We start from the raw sequence: 27,275 nt of genomic DNA on the forward strand, positions 1-27,275 counted from the left end.
ACTTGGGTTGGATACTTGGATTCCCTGTGAGTTGCAACATTGACCCCACAATTGGCTTGTCCGTGTAAATATCTCATGAGGTTCGTTGTTAAGATTGTGTTGCAGTGCCCTGGTACAGTTTTGATCATGGACAATCCTATGTGTAGTACTGGCTTTATTATTGGTGGCTGATGGAACCCTGGAAAAGCCACCGCTCCTGGTGCTTGGCTATCCTTTCGTACAAATGGGATGATCGATGCTGCCTCTCAGGGAGCTTTCCAGAAGAAGAGTGCTTCAGAGCTACTTAGTGCAATTTGATAAGACTTTATTGACCACTTACGGTGTCCAGTAATTAATAGAGAGGTTATAGTAGCCATTGTGCTTGTTTATAGTCTTTCATTTGTTTATATTCCTCTAGTCCTTAGAAACATTGAACTAAGTTCTCAATCAGTTCAGTTTGAATGGATCACAGAATTCTGAGTCAATTCTTGATTTTCAAGATTTTCCCCAATTCTAGGGGATTCTAAAAGAGTGCCCCAGGCATTTGATACTAAGGCTTAATGGTGATGCTCTGACTCTCATATGTCACTCTACTTCTTTCATTTTTTATTTCTGCTGTGCTCAGGAGGACAGAAGCAGAGCTTTATTATCTTTTGATAACAGCGTTATTGAGATATAATTCACATACCATACAGTTCACCCTTTTATAATACACAATTTAATGGAATTTTAGTATAATCACAGAGTTGTGCAACCATCACAATCAATTTTTGAACATTTCATCATCATCCCCCAAAAAAACTCCATCTTCAACTGTCAACTCCCCCAATCCTCCCATTACTACTCCCAGCCCAAGATAATCACCGATCTACTTTTGTCTCTATACCTTTGTCTGTTCTGGACATTTTATATAAATGAAATCATACATTTGTCCTTTTGTGACTGGCTTCTTTCATTTATCATAATGCTTTTAAGATTCATCCATGTTATAGTATGTATCAACTCTTCATTTCTTTTTATTGCTGAATAATTTTCCATTGTGTGGATATACCATATTTTATGTATCCCTTCATCACTGATGGACATTTGGATTGTTGCCTTTTGACTATCATGAATAATTCTGCTATGAACATTCATGTGTAAGCATTTGTATGGATGTATATTTATATTCTTCTTTGGTATATACCTAGGAGTAAAATTACTGGGTCATATGGTAACATATTTAACCTTCTGAAGAACTTCCAGGCTATCTTCCAGATGGGCTGTGCCATTTTAATTCCCACCAGCAGTGTATGAGAGCTCTAATTATCTGTCTTTTTTATTCCCTTTATCATTTGGTGTTTTTCTGGAACATTCACAGCAGGGTAGACTCCAGAATCCAGCTCTTCCTTCTTGGATGTGGCTAGTGAGCTGGGTATTTTCTCTGTCCCTCTAGATCCTTCCCTGCTTTGTGCCCTGGAGGGCTGACCTGTGTGGACTGGCTCCTTGGCTTCCTAGCCCTCTAGCTTCCATTTGCATTCAGCCAATAAAATAAGAAGGAAGGAGGAAAAGTGAGATTGGGGTATTTATTCTCCTGGCCTTCGGCTCTGGTGAAGGCCTCAGCTCATGTCAGGCAGTTCTTTTCGCAGAGCTGTCCTCCCACATTTTGTTCATTGCTCCCTCCTTCTGCCCCTTCCATTACAGCAGTGGTAATGGCTGTCCACTGTTGCTAGCCCTGCGATTCTGTAGCATCCCTTGTCAGGTTCCCTAAGCCCTGCCTTCACCGTGGAAGAGGTCCCTGTATTCAACTCTCCTCAGTTGCCCAGTGCAAGTGTGCCATCTGTTTCCTGGCAGGACCATGACTGATCCAGGTAGGGGATAGTTCTCGCTGACATTCCACTGTTCGAATGTTCTTTCTGTGTGAACTGAAAACTGCCTGATGCAGAGTTGTGTGTGAATATCAGCTGTTGGTTTCATTACAGGCTTATATGAAACTTGAGGACTATGAGAAGGCACTGGTGGATTGTGAGTGGGCTCTCAAGGTAAGAGAGTATTTCTTTTCCCACATGATGGTGTTGGGCTGAAGTAGATAGAAGGCAGCTGCCAGTGTATCAAGATAGGAAAGGGTATAGCCTCTGTAGCCAGAGCTTCAGTTTCCTCATCTGTAGAATGGGATAGAATAGAATTGTTAGGAGGGTCACGACAATGCACAGAAAGTGCCTAGTTCCTAGAAAGCAATCCAGGGAGCTGCTGCTATTGAATTTTCAATGTCTTATTTTACTTCAGCTCCTTCTTTACTATTGTGTTATCAGACACTTGGTTCTATGTGATAGTGGAAATGCCTCCTTCTGTCTTCTAGAGCCAGCCATTGGAGCTTATTTCTGCAATGCTGTTCTTCCTTGTCAGTTTGTGTTTTTTCCCTCCAGCCCTAATAATTTGGAAATATAACATCCTCTATTTGTAGAGGAATAATCAGAAGAAAGAATTCCTATTTTTCAACTTTAGTCAGGCCTTGAGCAGATAAAATAATTCTACGCATGGCATTTCCTCTGAAATCTGCCAAAATAGATGGTCAAGGATGCACAGACGTAAAGACTATTGGTGGAAATGTTAAGAGTTACTAAAAGAGAAATAATACGATCACTTTTTAGGGACATGACCAAATATTTAAGTAATCCTTAATCCACATTCCCCTAAATTACTCTGTCACGGGGGTTTTAACTAAGTAACCAAAACTAGTGCTTCTCAGACTTCTGCACTATGCTGCTAACAGCAGAGGAGAATGAACATGAGCCCCTCGAGAGGGACTAGAAGCAGAAAGCATGAAATTTCTTTTAAGATGTGTGTTTTACCTGAAAAACCTTGTTAATTTTGCACAGCACTTCATAAAAGTTATCTCTTTGTTTTGATATAACAGCATGATTTTCAATAACTTAGAATCAAGTAAAATTGAGGTACCAGGAGAATGTGCCAGGTTTATCCTGTGGCTTCAATTCTTGGGTACAGCACACCTACCCTAGCCTAATGAGTATGTCCCAAAACAAGAGGACACTTCCCTAGCAGCATACTGGCCATATCTGCTTTATTTCTTATTGAGAGGGTAAGCAAAGGAAACAGAGATGAATGAGAAAGTCACCTCTGCTTATAATCATTCATAAAACACTAGGGATCCTCTAACACTGACATCTGGAGTATCCAATTTCTTTATCCCTTAGAAGATAAAATGTGTGGCAAATTTTGTCCCATTGCACAGGTATAGTCTTTAAGTTATAAGAGTTGCCCAAAGCTGATGACGTCAAGCTCCTCACAGCTCCATCATAGATCCACTAACCTGCTTTGTCGCCGTGCTTGATAATGGTTTATTTTTCTACCATTATTCTGCAGGAGAAGAGAGAGGCAAGGATGTTTTCCTTTGTTTTTCCAGTAATAACAGCAAACAACATCATTTGCTGCATGCTCACAAAATTCTATTCTGTTCTGTTCAGTGTCACTATTTTCTCTATTTTTCTGACAAGGAAATCAAGCCTCAGTGATTGATTAAGTGACTTGTGCAGGATCATGAAGCTAGTGTCTGTCTAACTCTAAGCCCTTGCTCTTAAACCTCTATAAAGGGCCTCTCCACTGCAACTTTAAACCCCGTAATCCCTGGGTGTGGATGTCATTCCCTTCTATGGAAGAAACACGATCTCCTCACAGGTTCACCAAGAGTATCTTTTCTGATCTGAAAAAGGCCAAAGGGGCAGACATACCATCATGCTGATTCAGGATAACACACTGGCCTGTTCCCAAATGTTAATTGAAGTACAATGTAATTATCGGTGAAACCGAGGCCAAGCGGGCCCAATGGAGCTGACATTAAAAAACACTGACACTCAGAAGCCAATCTTGTTAAATGCCCAGCGAGGCTCCCAGTTGAAGAGGTTTGGGTAAACACTTGGAGAAATGAGAAAAAAAAAATGTACAAAGAGTTCTAAAAACTAATAATGATGTGTTTTATGTTGCAGCTGTGAATTAAAAGAAAAGCTTTTGCTCTCTTTAAAATTAATGTATCAATAGTGAATGTCACTGGCACTCCATTACTAATAGTATTAGTACTTTCATGCCAATTTAATCTTTTTGGACACTGTTAAATTGGTAGAGACAAGCTTATGTGATGATATTTCAAGACTGATGTTTCTTGTCAAGGAAGATAAGGCAGCAAAGCTGGTTTCAATTAGGACCAGAATCATTTCTTTCTCAGCAGAACACTTCTTGCACAATGAAATACATCTTCCTCTGAAGGCAGGATTCCTTTAAAGGGAAGCTGGGGTTCACCCAAGAAAATTCTCGTGAGGGTCGACACATGATCAAAGGAGAGTGGGCCTATTAGTGAGAAAAATCCATTAGCAGCCTTTTGCGTCATTGTCTGAGGAAGGCAAAGTCACAACTATCTGCACTTCACGGTGACACACGATAGGCTGGGGGACAAGGCTTTAATGCTTGGGGCTCGGTTTCCCCCGCCTGCTGTAACCCCGGTGCTCTGCCAGTGAATGCACTGTGAATATTTGGCTTTCATGAGCTGAAGTGCTAGAGTTTCCTCTTTTCCCTTTGACCATTCCTTTCCTGCTTCCTCAATTTTATCCTTTGTGAATTCATGAGGGGTCACCCCTCTGCTCCCTGTCTTTCGTCTCTCTACAGTTACTCCCTTACAGCTCTCTTCTCCTCTCATGGGCTCAACTCTCATCTCTGCAAAAGGCTTTCAGACCTACTTCCCCAGTCTCCCCTTCCCCAGCTCCAGGGCTGCATGTCAGCTGCCTCCTGCAGGTGCCTTTTGATAGTCTTGATGTCATCTGAAACTCGGTATGTCTAGAAGCCAACTCTTCATCTTCTTGCTCAGACTTTCCCACTCCCTGCCCTAGCTGACCTCTTTCTGTTAATGACACACCATGTCTTTCAGGTATCTAGGCCCCTGGTTTTGACTTCACATCCTCCATATCCCTTATCATTGATAGTTAGTTGATGCTGGTCAGATCTTTCTTTGACATAGCTCTGGCATCCTTTCCCTCCTACTCTCACCAGGACTTCAGACATTAGCCCTTGTTCTAAGTGATCGTTCTGGTCTCCTTACTCATCTCTCATTGTTCAGCCCACCATACCTCTTGTTCAGCCTTTCCCTCCTCTGATCATGTCTGCGTGCCACCTTCCTACCAGCTTACCTCCACACTGCCATTGGTGACTCACCCTCATCCAGTGTGGCATGCAAGGCTACCATATGGTGTTGCCATTTAGCTCAAGATGGGGTCTACTCTCCACCCTGCACCTGCCCCTCGATCCCAGCTGGACCGTCCCCGGAGCCCCCTATACTCTCCTCACTCAGGTTCTTGCCCAGCCCACTCTCCCTCCATCCTCCTCTCTTCACCTCTCTGTGTCACTAAGACTCAGCCCAGATCCCTCCTTCTTTGCATGCCCTTTTAAAGACTGCATTTTAGAGAATATTTTCTTCCACTGATTTTTTTCAGTAGCATTTTCTGTAGCATTTATATGCTTTTTTTGTAGCACCTTTCTGAAGGAGATTTGGTGTCATTTTTAAACCCTTGAGAGTTTAATGGCCAGATTTCAAATTCCAGCTCTTCCACTTGTTATCTGTGTGACCTTGGGCCTCTCCAACCCCTAGTTTTCACATCTATAAGATAGGGATAATAACTGTATCTGCTTCATAGAGTTGTTATAAAGCTTCTGTGAGATCATCCATATGAACCATAAAGCTCAGTGCCTGGCACATGGTTTAGGCTGAACAATCATGCACATTTATTTTTATTATGACTTCCATTCACTTAGCAGTGAATTGGGAAATGATATACACAAAAGTGTATCTCTAAAAGCTTCTCCAACAATTATTGTTCTCTCTTTTATTATTGTTGTTATTCTTCTCTCTTTTATTATTATTGCTCTTTTATTAAATTTAGATTTTCTCTTTTGCTCTGAAATGAATTGCTGCTGATATAACTGCAGCAATAGCAGCTAATACTCTGTTACCCAGAGCCACACCAAGTGTTTTACATAATTTCTTTCTCACAACAACCTGAGAGAGATACTATTATTGTCTTCATTTTCTAGGTCAGGAAAATGAGTGTCAGAAAAGTTAGGCGGCCTGGCCAGCAACACGCCACTTCTGCTGAGTAGCAGAACAAGGATCCACCCCGGGACATTTTAGACTCCCGAGCTTGAACTCTTAACCTCTTCATATCTAAACCTTTGAAGGGCATCTGATTTGGCACAATGTCTTGCATATAAAAGAAGTTCAATAAATGTTCATTAACTGGATGTCTTAGATTTAGCGTATGTCTCTGTCAGATGATTCCCTGTGGAGTTATAACGACTAGGGGCAGGCAGGTGCAGGGCCTCCTGTGTAAATGGTCTAGTTTCAGCCATAAGTTTCAATCCTGCCTTTTAAAGGGGGCATCCCTACTGATCTTAAGTAATATGAACAGAAGGTCCCAGTACACATGTTGTGGTTTATTTGGGAGGAGGGACTTCCCAGGTCCACTAAGATATAATGGTAACCTCAGCTGTTTTCTTAGAGTAAGTTCTCTTCTCTTCTAGTAAACCAGTGACTCTCAAACTTGGCTGCACATTTACCTCACCTAGAGAGCTTAAAAAATTATTGATGCCTGGGTCTTATCCCAGAGTATAATGTAATTGACATGGGGTGCAGGGCCGGCAGGATTTTTACAAGCATCCTAGATGATTCTAATGTTCTGCCAGTGTTAAGAGCTCTTCTAAACTGAGGGTTTGCTTCCTGATTGCATCTCATTAAATGGAAATGAAAACTGGCAGGTATCATTAATTAATTTGGTGAAGAGCTTGCTGCTGCATCCAGGCTCCTTGCAGGCATCAATTAGTTTGGTCACAAATGCATAAAAAAGTTTTGTCAACTCTGGTAGTTGCCCTGAGAATCAAAGTTTCGCCTTAACTCTTTAAGCTGTATAGTGAGGGGAGTGGCTAATGACTTCACATCTTCTAAAACTTCTGATCAGTCATTCTCTTTTATGCAGTGTGATGAAAAATGCACAAAAGCATATTTTCACATGGGAAAAGCCAACCTGGCCCTGAAGAACTACAGTGTGGTAAGTTCTTAGAGGAATGTTTGATCACAGACTGATGCTCCCAATTGTGCTAGAGGAGAACCATGATTCTCCAAGCTGATTAGGTATTAATCCATCCTTTAGTATTTTCCAAGGTAAAGCTCAAGATCTTAAAGTTGGGAAGAATTTGGGGTGTCAGTTAGTTCAACTCCACCAGCTGTAGGACTCTCTTCTGCAACATCCTCTACCAGTGTTTGTTCAGTCTGTGGAGAGAAAAGACATGAGCAAAAAGAGAAAACAAAATTTGTTGTAACCTCATCACCCAAAAGTAACCATGCAGATCAATCAACCTGTCTATCTACCTATTTATCCATACTGAGATATTATATATCGTTAAAAGTAGCTTTATTGAGATATAATTCACATACCACACAATTCATCTGTAGAATATACTAAAAACTATATGATTCAATAGTATATTTTAGTATATTCACAGAGTCAGGCAGCCATCACCACAATCAATTTTAAAAAATTTTCATCCCTTCCTAGAAAAACCCCATACCCATTAGCAGTCAATCCCCTTCCCACAACCCCATCTCAACGTTAGGCAACCATCAGTCTTTCTGTCTCTATACATTTGCCCGTTCTGTAGATTCCATATAGAGTCATACGATCTGTGGTCTTTTGTAACTGAGGTTGTTCACTTAGTATAATGTTTGCCTGGTACATTTATGTTGTAGTGTGTATCAGTTCTTCATTCCTTTTTATTGCTGAATAATATTCCATTGTTTGATACCATATTTTATTTATTTATTCATCAGTTAATGGACATTTGGGTTGTTTCCACTTTTTGCCTGCTATGAATAACACTGCTATGAACATTCATGTGCAGGGTTTTCTTTTTTATGTTTACAGTCCTCTTGGGTATATATGTAGAAGTGGAATAGCAGGGCCGTGTGGTAACTCTATGTTTAACCTTTTGAGGAACTACCAAACTGTTTTTGAAAATGGCTGCAGCATTTTACATTCCTACCAGTAGTGTATGAGGGTTCCAGTTTTTCCACATCCTCTTCAATACTAGTTACTTATTTTTTTATTATAGCTATTCTAGTGGGTGTGAAGTGATATGTCATTGTGGTATTTGATCTGCATTTTTTTGGTGACTAATGATGTTGAGGATCTTTTCATGTACTTCTTGGCCATTTATATATTTTCTCTGGAGAAATATCTTTTTTTATAATGAGGTGTAAATGTTATTTATATATTCTGAATACGAGTTTCTTATCAGATACATGATTTCCAAATATTTTCTTCCACTCCTTGTATTGCCTTTTCATTTTCTTGATGATGTTCTTTGCGGCACAAAAATGTTTAAGTTTGATAAAACCTCAATTACCTATTTTTCTTTGGTTGCTTGTGATTTTGGTGTTATATCTAAGAAATGATCATCTAATCCAAGGTCAGGAAGATGTATACCTATATTTTCTTCTAAAAGTTTTTTGGCTTTAGCTCTTAAATTTAGCTATCTCCAATCCATTTTGAGTTCATTTTTTGTATGATGTGAGGTAAGGGTTCAACTTCACTCTTTTGCATGTAGATGTCTACTTGTCCCATTACCATTGAGTGATTTTGGCACCCTTGTCAAAAATCAATTGACCATAAATATATGGGTTTATTTTTGGACTTCCAGTTTTATTCCATTGATCTACATGTCTGTCCTTGTGCCAGTACCACAGTGTCTTCATTTTTGTAGCTTTGTATTAAGTTGAGAAGTGAGAGCCTTCAACTTTGTTCCTCTACTTTTTCAAGATTGTTTTAACTATTCTGGTACTCTCAAATTTCTATATGAACTTCAAGATTATCATGTCGATTTTTGCAAAGAAACCAGATGGAATTTTGATGGGTATTACATGAATTCATAAATCAATTTGGCAAGTACTGCTATCTAAACAATATTAAGTCCTCCTATCCATGAACATAGGATGTCTTCCCATTTATAAGATATGTCTTTAAAATAAATTGCTTCATATTGTACATTTTGTAAAAGTTTGTTGGACTTTAATTGTAAATGTAATACAGGCTTATTGTAATAAAGCCAAATAAAAGAAATGTGAATAAAGAAAATGTTAATCTTTCCCTGTCCACCAATTTTTATTTACTCATTCAATTCATTCATTCAGCAGATATTTATTGTATGCTTTCTATGTGTCAGACCCTGTTAATACAGGCAATAAAGAATACATCAGTGAAACTAGACAAAGTCCTTGGCTTCATGGAACTCATGTTCTTGGGATAAGGGTGACCAGGAGACAAAAAACAATCAAATGGATGTGTAGTGTGTTACATGTACTATGTTAGGTAGTGGTAAGTAGTATTGAGAAAAATCAGGAAGCAGTAAAGATGAGACTGGTTTTATATAGAGTGGTAAGAAAAGGCTTTCTAAAGGAATGGAGGGAGTGAAGTGAGCAAACCATGTGGATATATAAGGGAATAAATTCCTGGTGGAGGGATAGCTAGAATGCAGCCAGCAAGAGAAGAGCAACAGGAGATGAGGTCAAACAGGTGATAAGGGTAGAGAAGGGGCTGATCCTTTAGGGCCCTACAGGCTTTTCAAAGGACTTTGGCTTTTACTTTGAGTGATCTTCAAGCTTTATTGGAGGATTTTGAGTAAAGGAATTAAATGATCTGACATATTTTAAAGGATTACTCTGACTGCCATGCCGAGCATGTGTTTTGGCATGGTAAGATAAGAACAGAGAATGAGTGATAAGGCTATTGCAATAAATATCCAAGCAAGAGGTGGTGATGGGGACCAGGTTGGTGGTGATGGAGGTGGTAAGAAGTGGTGGGATTTTGGATATTTACTGACAGTGAATCCAACAAAAATTGTTGCTAGATTAGATCTAGGGTTGAAGAGAAGTTGGATACAGGGTCACTCTGATATATAGACTTCTGTTCCTGCGACACTGTTCTCTACTTTAATGTGCTATTGTTTTCCTTCAGTTTGTTTCTTAACTCTAGTCTTCTAGATGAACCTTGAACCTTCAAGATTATCTCAGAACTGTTTTTTGTTTTGTTTTTTTTTTTCTGAGCATTTTCTCTAGGTGACTAGTTAGATTATACTCTGGGCAGTTCTTATATTCTTGTGAGAAATACTGCCCTAAGCCCAGGAATCCTATGAACTAGAATCTTCCTTTTTCTGGTAACTTTCTATCTAGCAGTTTCCTCAATGAGAAGCCCTCACTCTTGAGTTTTCCAGCTGACTCTTATGTGGCCAATAAATGGATCCCTTACCAGTTCTCTTCGCAGTTTGTACGTTTAACTAGGCAGTTCTCTTTTCCTATTCCCAAGTCTCTGTCAACATTGCCTCTAGCTTCATTTATTTCCTAACTCCCTATGGACATATTTGACAGCCTCCTTTCTCTCTCAGTGCAAATATCATATCTAAGTTTTGCGTTTACTTTATGATTATTTCTATCCCAGACAGACATGATCCACAAGAATTTAGGACTGGATATTTTTCATCATGAGCATCTAAAATTCTTTAAAACTAATTTTGAAATAATTCCTGTTGCCCCCTAGAACTGGAGACGCCTGAACAAAAATGTCAGATGCACACTGTGTTCCTATGCCTGCCTCCTGCACTGGGAGCAGGAGGAGGTGAGGAGAAAATAATGAAGCAGCCAAGCCCAATGACACCCAGCGTCTTTCTCATAATCACCTTTACCCCAACCAGTCTTCAAGGTCTTGTTTCTTTTTTCCAGTCTAGAGAGTGTTATAAGAAGATCTTAGAAATAAACCCCAAGCTGCAAACCCAGGTGAAAGGTGAGCACGTTCCTGCCGAGGTCCTTCATCTGAACTCCACCTCCCTCTGCCCCCTGCCTTAGAATGCCTTCCGTGCTTTCACTGCCCTTGGCCACTAGGCAGCAGCGGATCCTCTTTCCTGCACAGTTGGGTCCTCTGTGTTAACCGGCCCACTCTGCTCTTCTGTTTGCTGTGCTCCCTTGCAAATAGTAATATTTTCCTTCTTCATTTTCTACACCATCCTCCCTTAGACACTTTTAGACTCCCTTGAATCCCCAACAAGGTTTAAGATTCTGGTTGTAGATTTAGACTGTTTCTAAAATTTTCCTTGCTAAAGAAGAGTTTTAATTATTTTAATGCTTTATGCTTCTCAAACTCCCATCCTCAAAAGAAAGGAAAAAAAAAAAGGTTGCTTCTTGTGTGGTATTGTTGATTGTTAGGGTTTTGTTTTGCTTTCCTTTCTTATTTTTCTAGATTACCTGAATCAAGTAGATCTTCAGGAAAAAGCAGACCTTCAAGAAAAGGAAGCCCACGAACTGCTGGATTCAGGAAAGAACACAGCCGTGACCACCAAGAACCTCCTGGAGACCCTTTCCAAGCCTGACCAGATCCCCTTGTTCTATGCCGGGGGGATTGAGATCCTGACTGAAATGATAAATGAGTGTAAGCCAGAGATGTGTGTGATCTCATGAGTGCTGTCAGTGTGAAGGGACACATTCAGAGGTCTGCCTTTACCAGGCCAAGAATCCCTCCCTTCCTTCCACAAATATTGATTAAAGATATACGCTAATATAGCTGCTAAAAGGGGTGCACAAGAAATGTCCTCCCACTTCTGCTCCATCCTCTCTACAGAGCATGCGTACACTCAGCACACATGCAATAAACATACACAACACAACACATACACGTGGCACACACTCGATATATACTTACATACACCACACATGCACTCAGCTTTCACTCACTTGAATATATCCTTGTATTACACACACACCACATACCACACACAGCACACTCACACCATAAGTACTGTCAGTCCACATATCCTGCGCACACTCCACCCTCACATTTTCTCCACACACCCCATGCACATCCTGCATGTACTCCACACATACCCCCACAGACACCTCAAGCATCCCATACCACCTCGTACACCTTCCCTCCACTGTGGAGGAATGGAAGACAGAATTTTGTAGGTTAAACTGTAAGGTTCACCCAGTTACAGTTAATGGCTGCATAGGATGTGAAAATGGTTTCAGAGCAAACATCAGCTCTCCTACTAATGAGGGCCATACTGTTCTCTTTTACTAGCTCTTGTAAACATTGTTACCAAGGCTTAAATAATCTCTATACTCAGTGACAGCATGTTGTTTGTACAAATAGATGGAGTGTCTGACTTCTCTTTAGTGTACAATGGAGGGCACACAAATATCCCCTTCAGCAGTTTCTTGGAGATTATAAATTCCTCTCTGGAGCTTGGAAATAGCTTTGAAATAAATATTTAAGAACAGATGGATATGCTGGTACTTCCCATAGGTTAAGCAGCTCTGGGAGGCTCTCTGAAGATTACAGAATGATGAGCTGTGCAGATAGCCCTCGGGGCCACCCCAGCTCTGCTCTCCTTCTCTAAACAGTCCCTCTGCCTGAGAGGCACTGAGGCCTCTGACACTGAGAGGCTGCTGACCATCGTATTTTTCAAAATGTAAAGTTTATTTGTTCCTGCCAAACCATTCACGTGGGCACCATGACATTCCATATTAGGTTTCTCATTAGCAGGTGGCTGTGTTGCAGCTAGACACCAGCCAGCCAGTTTGGGAGTCTGAAGTGGTTTTCTTTGTATCTGTTTCAGGCACAGAACAAACTTTATTCAGAACGCACAATGGATTTAGTATCATCAGTGACAACGAGGTCATAAGAAGGTAGGGATGTTCATAGAGACAGCCCAGCATCAAAGCAAGGGAAGATAACCACTGCTTATGAAATCAGACACGAGGCACATAGACAGTCACGTTTCTGAACATTACCACCCTTCAGTCAGTAGTGGGGGGCTCTCCAGGAGTGCAAAGCTACTACACGAACATCTTTGAGTGCTTTCCCTCAAGACATTGGAGTTACACTGCAGTTAAAAATTGAGGCTGGGCGCGGTGGCTCATGCCAGTAATCCCGGCATTTTGGGAGGTCAAGGCGGGCGGATCACTTGAGGTCAGGAGTTTGAGACCAGCCTGGCCAACATGGTGAAACCCCGACTCCACTAAAAATACAAAAATTAGCTGGGCATGGTGGCGGGCACCTGTAATCCCAGCTGCTCAGGAGGCTGAGGCACGAGAATCGCTTGAATCTGAGAGGCGGAGGTTGCAGTGAGCCGAGATCACGCCACTGTACTCCAGCCTAGGTGATACAACCAGATTCAGTCTCAAAAAAAGGAAACAATTGAAGAGAGAGGAACAGCAGCACTTCCCAGGGCTCCTCTAAGCTCTTCAAAGTCAGAGAAATTATCATTCTTGCTGCTTTCCCACCAGTTTTTGCCAGGTTGTCATTTGTTCATTTCTTCTTTTGGAATTTGCTGATCATATCAAGAAGTGATGTAAATATAAATGGACCAATCCCATTTATAATTTCATCTGAAGAAAGACCTGTATGGTAGGATGCAGTTTGCTAAAGTGACTGTATTTTCATTTCAGTTGTTCTGGTGTGCTTCCTGAGGCTTAGGATACCCGTGTGGGTTGGAGTCACCAGTACATGTCTGTGTGCTCAGCCACAGTTCATTGGTCCCAGTGCAGCCATCGCCCATGGCCCTGGCTCACTGCCCAGCCTCTGTGCAGCCCTGGCTTCCTCAGTCTGCATCCGTGGCCTGGGACTCATGGTTCCGTGATTGATCCTGGTGACCCATGGCTCTGGATTATAAAACTATACTTTCTCAAACCTGTATTTGGTGAATCTAGGGGTGAAATAAAACCAAATGGAAAAGAAAATCAAGACTGATTTTCAGACTTTTAAGATAGCTCTCCTTTGTCGATTCTAGGTGTTTTTCCACAGCAGGAAACGATGCAGTTGAAGAGATGGTCTGTGTGTCTGTTCTCAAGCTCTGGCAAGCAGTGTGCAGCGGGAACGGTAAGCCTGGGTAATCACCGTTGATCACCATTAATGCGCTGCGTGCAGGAACTACGCCGTTGGGTGGACTGTCCTCCCCAAAGGCCAAGCCCTGGAGAGCTGATGTCTAGACTTCCGCACACACCCACTCCCTCCAGGAAAGCTTATGGATCAAAAGCAAGGTAGACAGATGAGGAGCAAGGTTGGTGAAGAGAGGAGGTTGTCAGCATAATGAGTGGTCTCCTCTCTCCTCTCCTCCTGCTCTTTGCAGACTCATGACTTCTGTTCGTGCACTGGCAATGAGGTAGATGGAGTTTTTCTTTTCTTGTCAGCCTAAAATATTGTTCCTTTTTGCTAACCACAGTACCTTTCCAGCATCCTGAGGTTTATAATCATCCCCGCCAATATCTTCAGACACTGATTAGCATCTATTATTGAGACAGTAGAATGCCATGGGCATTTTATTTACTGTGCTAACTCTTAGGCTTTTCAAATATTTGCATCTTCCAGAGTTCATTACGTTTTTGTATAATCTTTCTTAATCACTTTGGTAACTTCAACATAAATACAAATTTTACTTACTTCTGTCATTTTTAAAAAGTGTACTTCATAGGAAAAAGTTTGACCCTGGACAGAAACACTGAAAATGGGGATAATGATAGCTATGTCTCCTTTTCACAGGGCTACTGTGGGGAGCCAGCAGTAGAGCTTGTGAATGCAGTTTGCATACTCTGAGATGTTAAGTAGGAGATAATACCTTTTTTTTTCTTCTTTAGTAGAGTAGAGGAATCAAGAACTTAAGAAATTAAGCTCTTGAAAATCTAGACAATACAAAATCAGGGGTCCTATTTCCTGACAAGAATTAAGGGGAGTTATGCCCAGACTACTGTCATCATCAAGGTGCCTTTCTACTCTGTGTAAGACCCTACACCAGCTTAGGGCAGTGTTTTCGCAAACTCCCCTACAGGAGGGCGAGGAAGGCAGGACTTGGCAATGGTATGTCTACTCAGTGCGAATCTGACATAACAATCTGTTTACTCTTTCTGTGAACCTATTTATCGTTTCTGTGAACCTTAAAGTTACATTTTTTTATCATCTGAAAAATATTTTCAGATACCTGTGATGTAAATGCTGTATCACAGGTCAATAAAATCTTGATATATCTAACTCAATAAATGCAAAGCAGTTTTTCAGAAGGGCAAGGGAATGCTTAAAAGTAAGGACATGAAAATATGTCAGTGATCTATTGTGGAGTTGGGAAGAGAAGCCAATTACAGGGTAGGATGTATAATATTTTACACATTATTTATATGAGGGGTGAATAATAGCTCCTTTGGGGAATGGGCTTACCTGGAGGGGGTATCAACTAACTCTGTGTTGTTTGAATTATTTATATCAAGCTACTTTTCTAGTATAAGAACAAAATATATAATCAACAAGGACCTTTCCATTTCAGAAATCAGTAGATCCTATCTTACGTGGACAAGAGTAATTATAGGTGAAGTATAGGATTGAGATGTAATGTTTGCAACGAAAACATGGTTTGATATGTGGGCTACACATAGGATCCTGTAGTCCTGTTACTCTGGCTCTTTCAGGGCTAGAAGAGACCTGGTGTGTGTCTTCTACTGGATGCTGTGTGCTGTGTGTAAATGGGTAATCAGTACAGGAGGGAAGAAAGCCAAGGGTGATGAGGTCCAAGTGATGGGGCCCACCCCTTTGAGATCCAGTTTGCTCTGTTTCCTAGCTTAGCCTCATACTGCAGTCTGTACCCTGCAGTTTCAAACAAATTCATGTACCTGGTCAGAAAATGAACCAGGCTGCCACCACCCTGGAAGAGCTTATATTCTAGGAAGAAGGGCACACTTTATTCGTTAGTGCTCTCATGTGATATTCTAGTTTTCTGGATAACATTTCCTCAAATGACTACTCTAGCCGTTGTATGAATATTGATGGCCTAAAGACGTTCCACAATTAAACTGATTTATTTCCCTTTGCTAGTGTTTCCAGATACCACACACCAAGGAAGTTTGACAGTAATGACACAGTTGATTTATGGGTGCCAGTCCCTGTCTGGCACAGTCATGTACTAACTTATTTAATCCTCATGATGTCCCTGTAGGTAGGAACGTAATCCTCATTTTACTGATGAGGAGACCGAGGAGCACAAGAGTTCACTGGTAAGGTTGCTCCCCTGGGCATTTGGACCCAGCAGTCTGGTTCTAGAATCCACACTCTTACACTTCATTATTCTGCCTTCAAATGAGTGGGCTCCAGTTGAGTTTCCCATTAGGATAGAGGGCGACAGAGCTAGTTTAATTGCCATGATGGCATGCACAAGACACACAACCTCTGTGTTTTGCAGAGGAAAACCAGCGTGTGCTAGTGATGCACCATGACAGGGCCAGGCTGTTGGCCGCCCTCTTGTCCTCCGAGGTCCTGGCCATCCGGCAGCAGAGCTTTGCCCTGCTGCTGCAGCTCGCCCAGACTGAGAGCGGACGGAGCCTGATCATCAACCACCTTGACCTGACCAGGTAAGCCTCTGCTGGCAGGATCTTCTTGGGACATCTCGTGTCATCACTTGACAAGTTCAGGCATGCCTGTCTCCCCTCCTATCTCTGTTGTGCAGAAAGAGCCTTTGACAAGAGTGCTCTGTCATGAGGACCTCTGGGACAGACTCCTGTCCGAACTTGGTACCATGGACGGTTTCACTTCTCCTGAGCAACTGGCTCGTCCCCATCCCACAAATGGTGCAAATGGCAGTGCTTCCTTAGCCAGATCAGGAGCCCCACCTTAAAACAGGTCACTTGCTTCTCCATCTTTGGCCTCGGTCCTATCTCTACCCTGTTCCTGCCATTCCTTTTCTTCTTTTATTCTTATTTGAGGTAATCCTATCTTATTCTACGTGTCCTTAAACCCTTTCTGGAACAAGATGGAGTATGAATAAATAAAACATTTCAAATACTGTTGCATGGAGGTCTTTCCAAAGTGTAAGACTATGGGCATAGAATGTGTGTCCCCTAAGTAGACTTTCTAGAAAGATTACTGAACCACAGTGATTCTGCCCCGTCCTTTATAATTTATTAGTTTATTTTTTAAATCATTTATTTATTTGTTATTTTGCTTACTTGTTTTACGTATTTATTTACTTTTACCTTACTAAGTTTTCAGTTTATTTATCTTTACATGATTAGTTTGAACATATGAAATTGCCACTTATTAGATCTAAAAGGTTGCATGCCAGCCATTTTATGTGGTTCAATCTAACAGAAATAGTGGCAATTATTGTAGCTTGCTTTATAAATGTTTCTCACACAATCTAAAAACAGGAGATGACCCTTCTGAGTTTTTTCATTCACTGCTATTTTGTTTTATCTCCCCTCATCCTGCGGGGTAGGCAAGGTAAGCTTTATTACTTCATGTCACTCATGGGGCAGGAAGAACTGCAGCAAGGAACCAAGGGAATCTCACCCAACTAGGCTGGCCCCCAGGTACTGTTCTGAGGACCCAGCTCCGCTCTGTGTTCCCAGTGGGAAAAGGAGCCAAACCTGCTACAACTGGCTCCTGTTCCTTCCAGATCTTTTTGGGACCCTGCTGAGCCCTCCCACACTGTCCAATTTGGTATGTAGGTCCATGTGTGCCGTGACAGGATGGTTATTAAGCCTTGCCTACGGCTCCCCTTCCAGGCCCAGTCACAGCCTCAGTGGCTCCCAGGAAAGGCTTTGGCAACCCACTGAAGCTCAGGCTGCACGGCAGATGCAGATTGTTAGTGGAGTTCAATTCCCCAAAAGCACATTTCACATTTCAAATGACTCTGCAGTCATTTCCTCGATACCTTCATCGTATTTTTTTAATATTGTTTTTGTCTCTTTGAGTAAATGTAGCTATAGCTATCATGAGCTTTTCCCCTCAAGCTATCTTTGAATTGCTTGAGCTTCAATGTGCATTTTTCCAGTGTCTCGGAGAGTGGCGTTCATGATCACCTCGGGTGGTCCTGCCTACTCTCTCTAAGATAGTCAGAGAAACCTCAGCTTTTTACTTTTATGCCCACTAGCCTCCTTAACGTTCATCTCCAGTTGAACCAGACAGAATGGGTTCTCTGTGATGAAACGAGGTAGTTTGAAGCAAGACAGGGCTGCTGCACATAGCCCCATGACCGTCACGGCAGCACACGTATCACATTCCTCCCACAATGTTTATCCTCAGAGAAGAGGTTGAAGGCATGAATGTGTGCTGGCCAAGGGCCAGTGTCATTTTGTAAAAAGTGCTGGGTTTTAGTCTTAAGCGTACTGAGTTTCAATTCCCTGCATGTCTCTGCTTGTGTGACCCAGGAAAGTTATTTAGCATGGACGGGCCCCGGCATCTCATCTGCATCACTCACTTATGATGACACGGGGGGTGATGCAGTTGAATTTTTTCTGCTGCATTGTGCAGAATACTTGAGCAAAAGGAGCTTAAGCAAAATAAAGCCTGGCTTGTTTTGTCACCTAATAAAATGAGACTAAAGATAGCAGCTATTGGTGCGGTGGCTTAAAGACGTCGAGGTCAAAGTCTCTGCCCTTCTCTTGACCTTCCTCACATGGTCATACCTTCCCTCTTGCTGCAACTCCAAGCTTCACATCCTTCTTTAAGACAGGTCAATACCAGCTGGATTGGTCCCTTGTATCAAGAAAACCTACTGCCTATTTCTCTTTGGACAGAATTGTGTCACATGCTACCCCTAGTGGAAAAAAAAATGGTCCCGACTTCTTCTGTAGTAGAGTTAGGAAGAATAGAAGGGAATGGAGAATATCTGTGAGGTTAGCCAGCAAACAGCATCTGCTACAGAAAAAAAAAAAAAAAAAAGCAACTAACATCAATTAAGCCTGACACATGGTATGATAAGGGCTCAATAATATTTTTATAATCATTTTCTCTTAGGGTATATTGTTTAGGGTCCTAAACTGAAGTAACCTTGCATTTATTAGTTACATGAAAGCATTTTCTCACCTGTGGTTCACTCACAGAGACAGCTGCTTATCAGCAGAGCAGAAAATCTGCCACCAAAAAAGAGGGTATGTGAGGAAATAGAAAGGGACACACCGTCCTCTCTAGGTGCTGAGTCCAGTTAGGATGTGTGCATTGTCACATAGTGAGGGGGCCTAGCTGCTTATGTCTGCCAGGACAAAGCCAAGATGGTCTTAGACTGTTGTCTCATCTGTGCTATTCAGGTTCATTAGCAGTCATCTTCAAGACCGAAGAAAATAGGTTTAAATTGGTGAAGGATGAATCTGAACTAACTGTAAAACAAATAAATTATTTTTGACAGCAGGAGCACTGGAATCCATTCCTGAAGATGTTAGGGATTTGCAGAAGCTTGGCGTCACCTGGGCCCTTAGAAACCATCCAGTCAAGCCCCACTCAGCATAGATGTCCTCTGCGTACCGCCATACAGCCTGTGCATGATGCCCTCCAGGGGAGATGCCAGCAGTTTTCATTATTTTTAATCTCCATTTGATTCGGGATGGGCACTAACGCAGCTAATAGACTGGGTGGAGGAAGTCTTTCCCCAATTAGCGAGAGGCTGTGGATCTCACCTCCCAAGGTAGCCAACTGTCCATTTCAAGACAGTTCTGATTGAGATAAATTATCTCCTTACACTGTGCACAAGTTTCCTGCCCCGTACTATTCTGGGGCTGATTCTGCCTCCAAACACTGAGGCCCAGGCCCAGACTCCTCCCAGCTTTCCAGTACTTTAGATATCTGAAAATACTGATATATTCCAGGTTAAGCATCCTTGTTACCTCCATCATTCCTTTGATGATTTGGCCTCCAGACCACTCCTAGAATAAGTGGCTAAATAGATCCAGCACCATAGATGTGGGTGACTGGAATTCATATTCCCAAAAGCCCAATCTGATGGCCTGTCATCTGTCTTTCTTAAAGATGTCGAGGTCAAAGTCCCTGCCCTTCTCTGCCCTGTGGCATTTGGTCCTATTGATCACTACTCTTCTGGAAACTCCATCACAGTGATTGTCAGGACACCATCCTTCCTGGCCCCTCTCCTACCTCCTGGCTATTCCTTTGTGGTTTCCTTTGCAAGCCCCCCTATGCTATCACCCTTCCAAGTCAGGGACCCCAGGATCCTACCCTTGGCCCTCTTCCCATCCATGGCTTTCGTCAAGAGGCAAAGGGTGTAAGTCTCACTCTGTTGAGTGTGAGATGAAAACGCCCTTCTGCCACTGGACATCTCTATCACAACATCCACGAGTATCATCGACTTAATAAATCAAAATTGGGTCTTCACACCAGTTCATCTACCTGAATTTCCTGTCTTCATAGAGGGTATCTCCACCTATCCAGTCGCCTAAGCCAATGTCCTGGAAGTGACCTGGCTCTCCCTCACCACATCCATAAGATAGTATGCTGCCAGCTCTTTCTCCTTAGCATCTCCTGAATTCATTTTCTTCTAGTTCTCCTCTACTGTCTCCAATCATTTCTTCCAGGTCTTCATGAGTGTCTCTTTGTGTTTTTACTGTATCTCTTACTCTGCTGCTGCCTCAGTCTGGTCCCTTAGCCTTTATTATCTGGACAATCACAGTTCTCCCCTGGTTGAATTCCTGCCTCTTATACTACCTACTCCAATCCAGCCTCCACCATACACCGAAGGGATTTTTCTAAAATGCACATCTGTTCTGCTATTTTCCTACTTAACACACTGAAATGACTACTCCTTGTAAGGCTGGTTCTCCAATTACTGAGAAATATAATGGCTAGGAATCACATGAGGACTTTATAAAAAAGCAGCCTCCTGGAGCTTCCTCCCATTCAGAGTGACTGAGGAATCTGTCCCAGAGACCCCCACCACCAACCACACATTGGAGAACAGGGCCCAACAGGGCAAAGTACAGACTTTCCAGCAGGCCCTAGAAGGCCCCCAGGATCTGGGCTCTGTCCAGCTCTCTACCATCCCCTGTTCTCCCCTCACATCCTAAGCATTAACTGCATGCCAGCAGTCCCCAAATGTGCTCCTGCAATTCTATGCCCACATAGTCTGTGACTGCAGGCTGCTTTGCCTGACATGCCTCTGTACCCATCCCTGTGGGCCCGACACTGGCCTGCAAGCTGCCTGGAGCCAGGACATTGTCTTGTTTCATCATTATGACCTCAGAACTGACCACATTGCCTGGTACACAGTCAGTGCTTGTTCATTGTGATTGGCCAAATGGATAAACGAATGAATAGCTAACACTACACTTCAAGAGACACTGAAGTGTCATCTATTGAAGGCTTCTTCACTTCCATGCCCACACCTTCCACCAGCGAGACTCTGGTCCCCTCAACATGTGTCTGTCTCTAACATATCACCTAAGACAGTTTATCTTATTTATTTACATGTGTATCACTGTAGGAGACCAGGAGCTCAGTACTGAGCACAGTATACTTAGCACCTTATAGATGCTTAATGCAAGTTTGCTGGATGAACAAATTACTCTTACTTCCATTGTCATGGTGCCAGTAAGTCCGTTTGGGCAGCCTGAGATTTCATCAGGTGTTTTTTGGCATCTGTGTTAGACTGTTTGCTCATTTTGTGTTTGTAAGTGGCTAAAAATCCTTAAATCTTTCTCATAGGAACCAGTTATAAACCAGGTCTCACAATTCTGTTACTTATGCAGAATTTCCAGCTCTAAGTGGAGGACTTTGAGCTTAACCCTATTAAATTTAATCTAATATATTCAGCAGCCTGTCACAATCTTGTTAAATCTTTATTCCGTCACCCACCTTATTAGGGGGCCCTCCCACTTTAGTCATCAGCAGATTAGTAAGCATGCCATTTAGATGTCATCTAAGTTAATGAACCTGACTGAGCCAGAGTCACATGGCAGAGTCACAGAAACTCCTTCTGAGCTGGCGTCCGATAATCAATAAACTTTGGTTAAAAGTATTCAGCATTCTGGGGATTCACATTAAGTGGTGGAGCCAACCACTTAAGAGTATCTGTCTCTGGGTGGGCAAGGAGCTAGGCTTCCTAGGAGGGCATGACAAGGCACGCTTTCTGCTTATTTCACCCGGATGCTGACTCCTTTTTTGGTTTCCTTGCAAGGTTACCCTGTTGGGATGTTGTTAGTTGGAGGACAGCTACCTCTGAGGTTATTATGGTTTTTTGCAGATTATTGGAAGCCCTGGTGTCATTTCTTGATTTCTCGGATAAGGAGGCCAACACTGCTATGGGACTGTTCACAGACTTGGCTCTGGAAGAAAGGTAATTTTTTTATTTATAGAAATTGACATTTCATCTTCACTCTTTGTTGAACTGTCTGATCTTTAAAAATGTGCCGTATTCAGAGAGGCTAGGCCAAGTCTCCAAGTGAGTATTGCAAGATTCACTGAGTAGGAGGGCTGATGCCTCCCAGGGGGCTGCAGCCACCCACTCCCATTCTAGTCACTCTGCATAGAGACTGACCCGGGCCTCCATGGGTTTGGAAGCAGCAGCATACTTAAAGCAGTGCCTCTCACAGTAGGCAAGCCTCCCAAGTGTCAGGAACCTTCCTCCCTCCTAATCAGTGCCTGGTACATAGGAGCTGCCCAGCAAATTTGCGTTGAATGAACCTGAGCGAGCCAGCGAGCCAGCAAGCAAGAATGAACAGTCAACTGCAGCCTCCTCGGGGGTTGCCAGTGACATTATGAGTAATGACCTCCTTCTGCCCCATGGCTTTGTGTTGTTTTGTTTTGTTTTGTCTAGCTGCTGGGGATGATAGTAAGGGTCTTAGTTTTCATAATTTTTCAGGTGCTTTTTTTTAAAGTGCATCTTGTGTTTTAAATTTCCTCACAAATTTTAGGACACCTTGCTTAGAGATGATAATAGGATGAGAGAGCTCACAGGCAGGCCAGCCAGCTGGCACGGGCCGGGGTATGGAACAGTGGCCATAGAGTGTGGAGATGCGCATGCATCCAGGCCCTCCCAGTGGCTCCGATGGGTAAACATGCTTGCATGGTATTTGCCTTCCGCACCGCACACACACGCTGTAGACTCAGAGCAGGGGTTGGGGGTAAGTCAGCTTGGCAGAAGCCTAGAGATTCCAGTAGCTCCTGCTTAAGGGAGCCACCATCTGAGATCTGTTGTTTAACATCAAAGGCAATTCTCCAGACTCAGAAAAATTAGAGCCACATTACATACACAGTGACATGCTTTTTTCTTTCTTTGGTTCTGAATTGTCCATGCACACTCTAAATCATATGGACCTAGAGTTTGCAACATTAACTATCTGAGACACTGTATTTATGTTATAGTTTATGCAATGTAAAAATAAATCCTGGCTGATGGTTTCTCAACAGATTCCAAGTCTGGTTCCAGGCCAACCTTCCAGGTGTTCTCCCTGCACTCACAGGCGTTCTGGTGAGCAAACTGTCATTTTCATCCTCTGTAACAGACACTCTCAGGAGCGTGAATGAGGCTGTTTAAACACAATTTACAATCCAGAACAACTATTGTCTCTCGGTTGATTAGTCATTTATTCACAGCTGGAATTTACACAATTCTCAGTTATTGAAACAGCTACAGGAGGGACAGGTGGAGGTGGCATATGGATGGCGCTGGTTACAGGGGAGGAAAAGCTGGATATGGGTGGCATCTTAAGTGAAGGTGGATAGAGTTCGTCAGTCTCCATCAGTCCCCTGCTGACACTAAGTATGACGTGCAACCCTGTTCCTAGATGGAAGTCATCCTGTCAGGAAGACCAGTGTAGCAATTTGAGCTGATAAGGCAGTGAATAGTGTGGGGGGCAGGGCTTCTCCTTAGAGAGTGTGTTGCAACTGGAGCCTATCCCATATGAACCTTAGAAGTTTCAGGGGCCCTTAGAGAGCATAACCACACCTCAGCATGTCACAGCTATGGAAATGGAGCCTCTGAGAAGGGAAGGGATTTGCCCAGGTCCTCCCAGCTGGTTGGTGGAGGAGCTGGGATTAAGCCCTAGGCCAAGACCCTTTTGGGTTTACCCCTCTATGTGCCTCCATCCGTTGCCAGTGAGACCCCAGGGATGCCCCTGTGTGACATGAAGCTATCTGGTTGGTTCGTGGGCCTTTTGGTGAGTGAGGGATGCACCTAGAGATCATGCGGCATCCTTTGCCTGCTCTCTGAGGCTCTGCCTTCTCTCGATTCTTATTTAGAAGACAGATCCCAAGGTAAGCAGCTCCTCGGCTCTGTGCCAGTGCATTACCGTCATGGGAAACCTCAGTGCTGAGCCCACTACCCGAAGACACATGGCGGCCTGTGAGGAATTTGGGGATGGCTGCTTGAGCCTCCTGGTATGTTAGCTTTTCTATTCAAAATTGGTCTTTATCCTCTTTGGGGGCATTAGCTTCTTCTTAGTTATCTGGCTTTTCCAAAAATTCTGTTTCTGTGGGTGCTGGGTGGCGCCAGTGGCTTATCCCTTCTGTAACCACGGATTTTATGCACTGCTGGCCTTAAAGAGCCCCGCAGATCAAGTCTCATTTGCCCTGGGGAGATTTGAAGGATTTTTTTTTTAATTTTTAAAAATTATTTATTTATTTATTTATTTATTATTTAACTTTTAAATTCAGGGGTACATGTCTAGGTTTCTTATATAAGTAAACTTGTGTCATGGGGGTTTGTTGTACAGATTATTTCGTTACCCAGGTATTAAGCCTAGTACCTATTATTTATTTTTCCCCATCCTCTCCCCCTTCCTCCCTTCTGGCAGGCCCCAGTGTGTGTTGTTCCCCTCTATATGTCCATGTGTTCTCATCTTTTAGCTCCCACTTACAAGGAAGAACATGTGGCACTTAGTTTTCTGTTCCTGCATTAATCTGCAAAGGATAATAGCCTTTAGCTCCACCCATGTTCCTGCAAAGGACATAATCTCATTCTTTTTTATGGCTCTGTGGTATTCCATGGTGTATATGTACCACATTTTCTTTATCCAGTCTATCATTGATGGGCATTTAGGTTGATTCCATGTCTTTGCTATTGTGAATAGTGCTGCAGTGAACATATATGTGCATGTGTCCTTATAATAAAAAGATTTCTATTCCTTTGGGTATATACCCATTAATGGGATTGCTGGGTCAAATGGTATCTCTGTTTTAGGTCTTTGAGGAATAGCCACACTGTCTTCCACAATGGTTGAACTACGTCACACTCCCACCAACAGTGTATAAGTGTACCTTTTTCTCTACAGCCTTGCCAGCATCTGTTATTTTTTGACTTTTTAATAATTGCCATTCTGACTTGTGTGAGATGGTATCTTGTGGTTTTGATTTGCATTTCACTAATGATATCAGTGATATTGAGCTTTTTTTCATGTGCTTCTTGGCCATATGTATGTCTTTTGAAAAGTATCTCTTCATGTCCTTTGCCCACTTTTTAATGGGGTAGTTTATTTTTCTCTTGTAAATTTTTTTAAGTTCTTTATAGATGCTGGATATTAGACCCTTGTCAGATGCATAGTTTGCAAAAACTTTCTCCCATTCTATAGGTTGTGTGTTCACTCTGTTGATAATTTCCTTTGCTGTGCAGAAGCTCTTTAATTAGATCTCATTTGTCAGTTTTTGCTTTGGTTGCGATTGCTTTTGGTGTCTTTGTCATGAAATCTTTGCTCGTTCCTGTGTGTAGAATGGTATTGCCTAGGTTATCTTCCAGGGTTTTTATAGTTTTGGATTTTACATTTAAGTCTTTATTCCATCTTGAGTTAATATTTGTATATTGTGAAAGGAAGGGGTCCAGTTTCAGTCTTCTGCATATGACTAGCCAGTTTCCCCAGCATCATTTATTGAATAGGGAATCCTTTCCCCATTGCTTGTTTTTATCAGGTTTTTTGAAGATCAGATAGTTTTAGGTATGCGGTCTTATTTCTGGGTTCTTTATTCTGTTCCATTGGTCCATGTGTGTGTTTTTATACCAGTACCATGTGTTTTGGTTACTGTAGCCCTGTAGTATAGTTTGAAGTCAGGTAACGTGATGCCTCCAGATTTGTTCTTTTTGCTTAGGATTGCCTTGGCTATTCAGGCTTCTTTTTGGTTCCATATGAATTTTAAAATAGTTTTTTCTAGTTCTGTGAAGAATGTCAATGGTAGTTTAATAGGAATTGCATTGAATCTATATATTACTTTAGGCAGTATGGCCATTTTAACAATATTGATTCTTCCTGTCCATGAGCACAGAATGTTTTTCCATTTGTTTGTGTTATCTCTGATTTCTTTGAACTGTGTTTTGTAGTTCTTCTTGTGGAGATCTCTTTCACTTTCCTGGTTAGCTGTATTCCTAAGTATTTTCTTTTGGTGGCAATTATAAATGAGATTGCATTTCTCATTTGGCTCTTGGTTTGACTGATGTTGGTGTATAAGAATGCTAGTGACTTTTGTATGTTGATTTTGTATCCTGAGACATTGCTGAAGTTGTTAATTAGCTTCAGGAGCTTTTGGGCCAAGACTGTGATTTTTTCTAGATACAGGATCATGTCGTCTACAAACAGAGGTAGTTTGACTTTTTCTCTTCCTATATAGATGCCCTTTATTTTCTCTCTTGCCTGATTGCCATGGCCAGGACTTCTAATGCTATGTTGAATAGGAGTGGTGGGAGAGGGCATCCTTATCTTGTGCTGGTTTTCAAGGGGAGTGCTTCCAGCTTTTGCCCATTTAGTATGATGTTGGCCTTGGGTCTGTCATAGATGGCTCTTATTACTTTGAGGTATATTCCTTTAGTATGTAGTTTATTGAGAGTTTTTAACATGAAGAGGTGTTGAATTTTATCAAAAGCCTCTTCTGCATCTATTGAGATAATCACATGGTTTTTGTTCTTAGTTCTATTTGTGATGAATCACATTTATCTATTTGTGTATGTTGAACCAACCTTGCATCCCAGAGATAGTCTACATCATTGTGACGGATAAGCTTTTTGATGTGCTGCTAGATTCAGTTTGCCAGTATTTTGTTGAGGACTTTTGCATGAATGTTAATCAAGGATACTGGCCTGAAGTTTTCTTTTTTGTGTGTGTCTGCCAGGTTTGGGAATCAGGATGATGCTGGTCTCACAGAATGAGTTAGGAAGGAGTCCCTCTTCCTTGATATTTTGGAATAGTTTTAGCAGGAATAGTACCACTTCTTCTTTGTACATCTGGTAGAATTCAGCTGTGAATCTAGCTGGTCCTGGGCTTTTTTTGATTGGTAGGCTCTTTATTACTGACTCAATTTCAGAGCTCATTATTGGTTTGTTCAGGGATTCAATTTTTTCCTGGTTCAGCCTTTGGATGGTGTATGTGTCCAGAAATTTATTCATTTCTTCTAGATTTTCTAGTTTATGTGCATAGAGGTGTTCATAATATTCTCTGATGGTTGTTTTTATTTCTGTGGGGTCAGTGGTGA

General features: G+C 42.1%; 1 protein-coding gene across 11 annotated transcripts in view; it reads left to right on the forward strand.

Annotated features, from left to right (window-relative positions):
• The window catches only part of TTC12 (tetratricopeptide repeat domain 12), a 51,834-nt gene that overhangs the window by 13,459 nt on the left and 11,100 nt on the right, over window positions 1-27,275 (forward strand). For 4 of the 11 annotated variants that reach the window (XM_003805472.5, XM_008971692.5, XM_034933702.3 and 1 more), the window contains exons 7-16: window positions 1,941-2,000; window positions 6,993-7,064; window positions 10,787-10,847; window positions 11,301-11,489; window positions 12,676-12,745; window positions 13,849-13,937; window positions 16,282-16,450; window positions 22,066-22,158; window positions 23,232-23,292; window positions 24,063-24,200. In XM_003805472.5, the coding sequence (XP_003805520.3) occupies window positions 1,941-2,000; window positions 6,993-7,064; window positions 10,787-10,847; window positions 11,301-11,489; window positions 12,676-12,745; window positions 13,849-13,937; window positions 16,282-16,450; window positions 22,066-22,158; window positions 23,232-23,292; window positions 24,063-24,200 (1,002 nt within the window). Of the gene's footprint in view, window positions 1-1,940; window positions 2,001-6,992; window positions 7,065-10,604; window positions 10,683-10,786; window positions 10,848-11,300; window positions 11,490-12,675; window positions 12,746-13,848; window positions 13,938-16,281; window positions 16,451-22,065; window positions 22,159-23,231; window positions 23,293-24,062; window positions 24,201-27,275 lie in introns of all 11 variants that reach the window. The other 7 variants (XM_008971707.5, XM_055094846.2, XM_055094847.2 and 4 more) reach the window with 3 other exon arrangements.

This window comes from Pan paniscus, chromosome 9 (assembly GCF_029289425.2).
Source record: "Pan paniscus chromosome 9, NHGRI_mPanPan1-v2.0_pri, whole genome shotgun sequence".
NCBI lineage: Eukaryota > Metazoa > Chordata > Mammalia > Primates > Hominidae > Pan > Pan paniscus.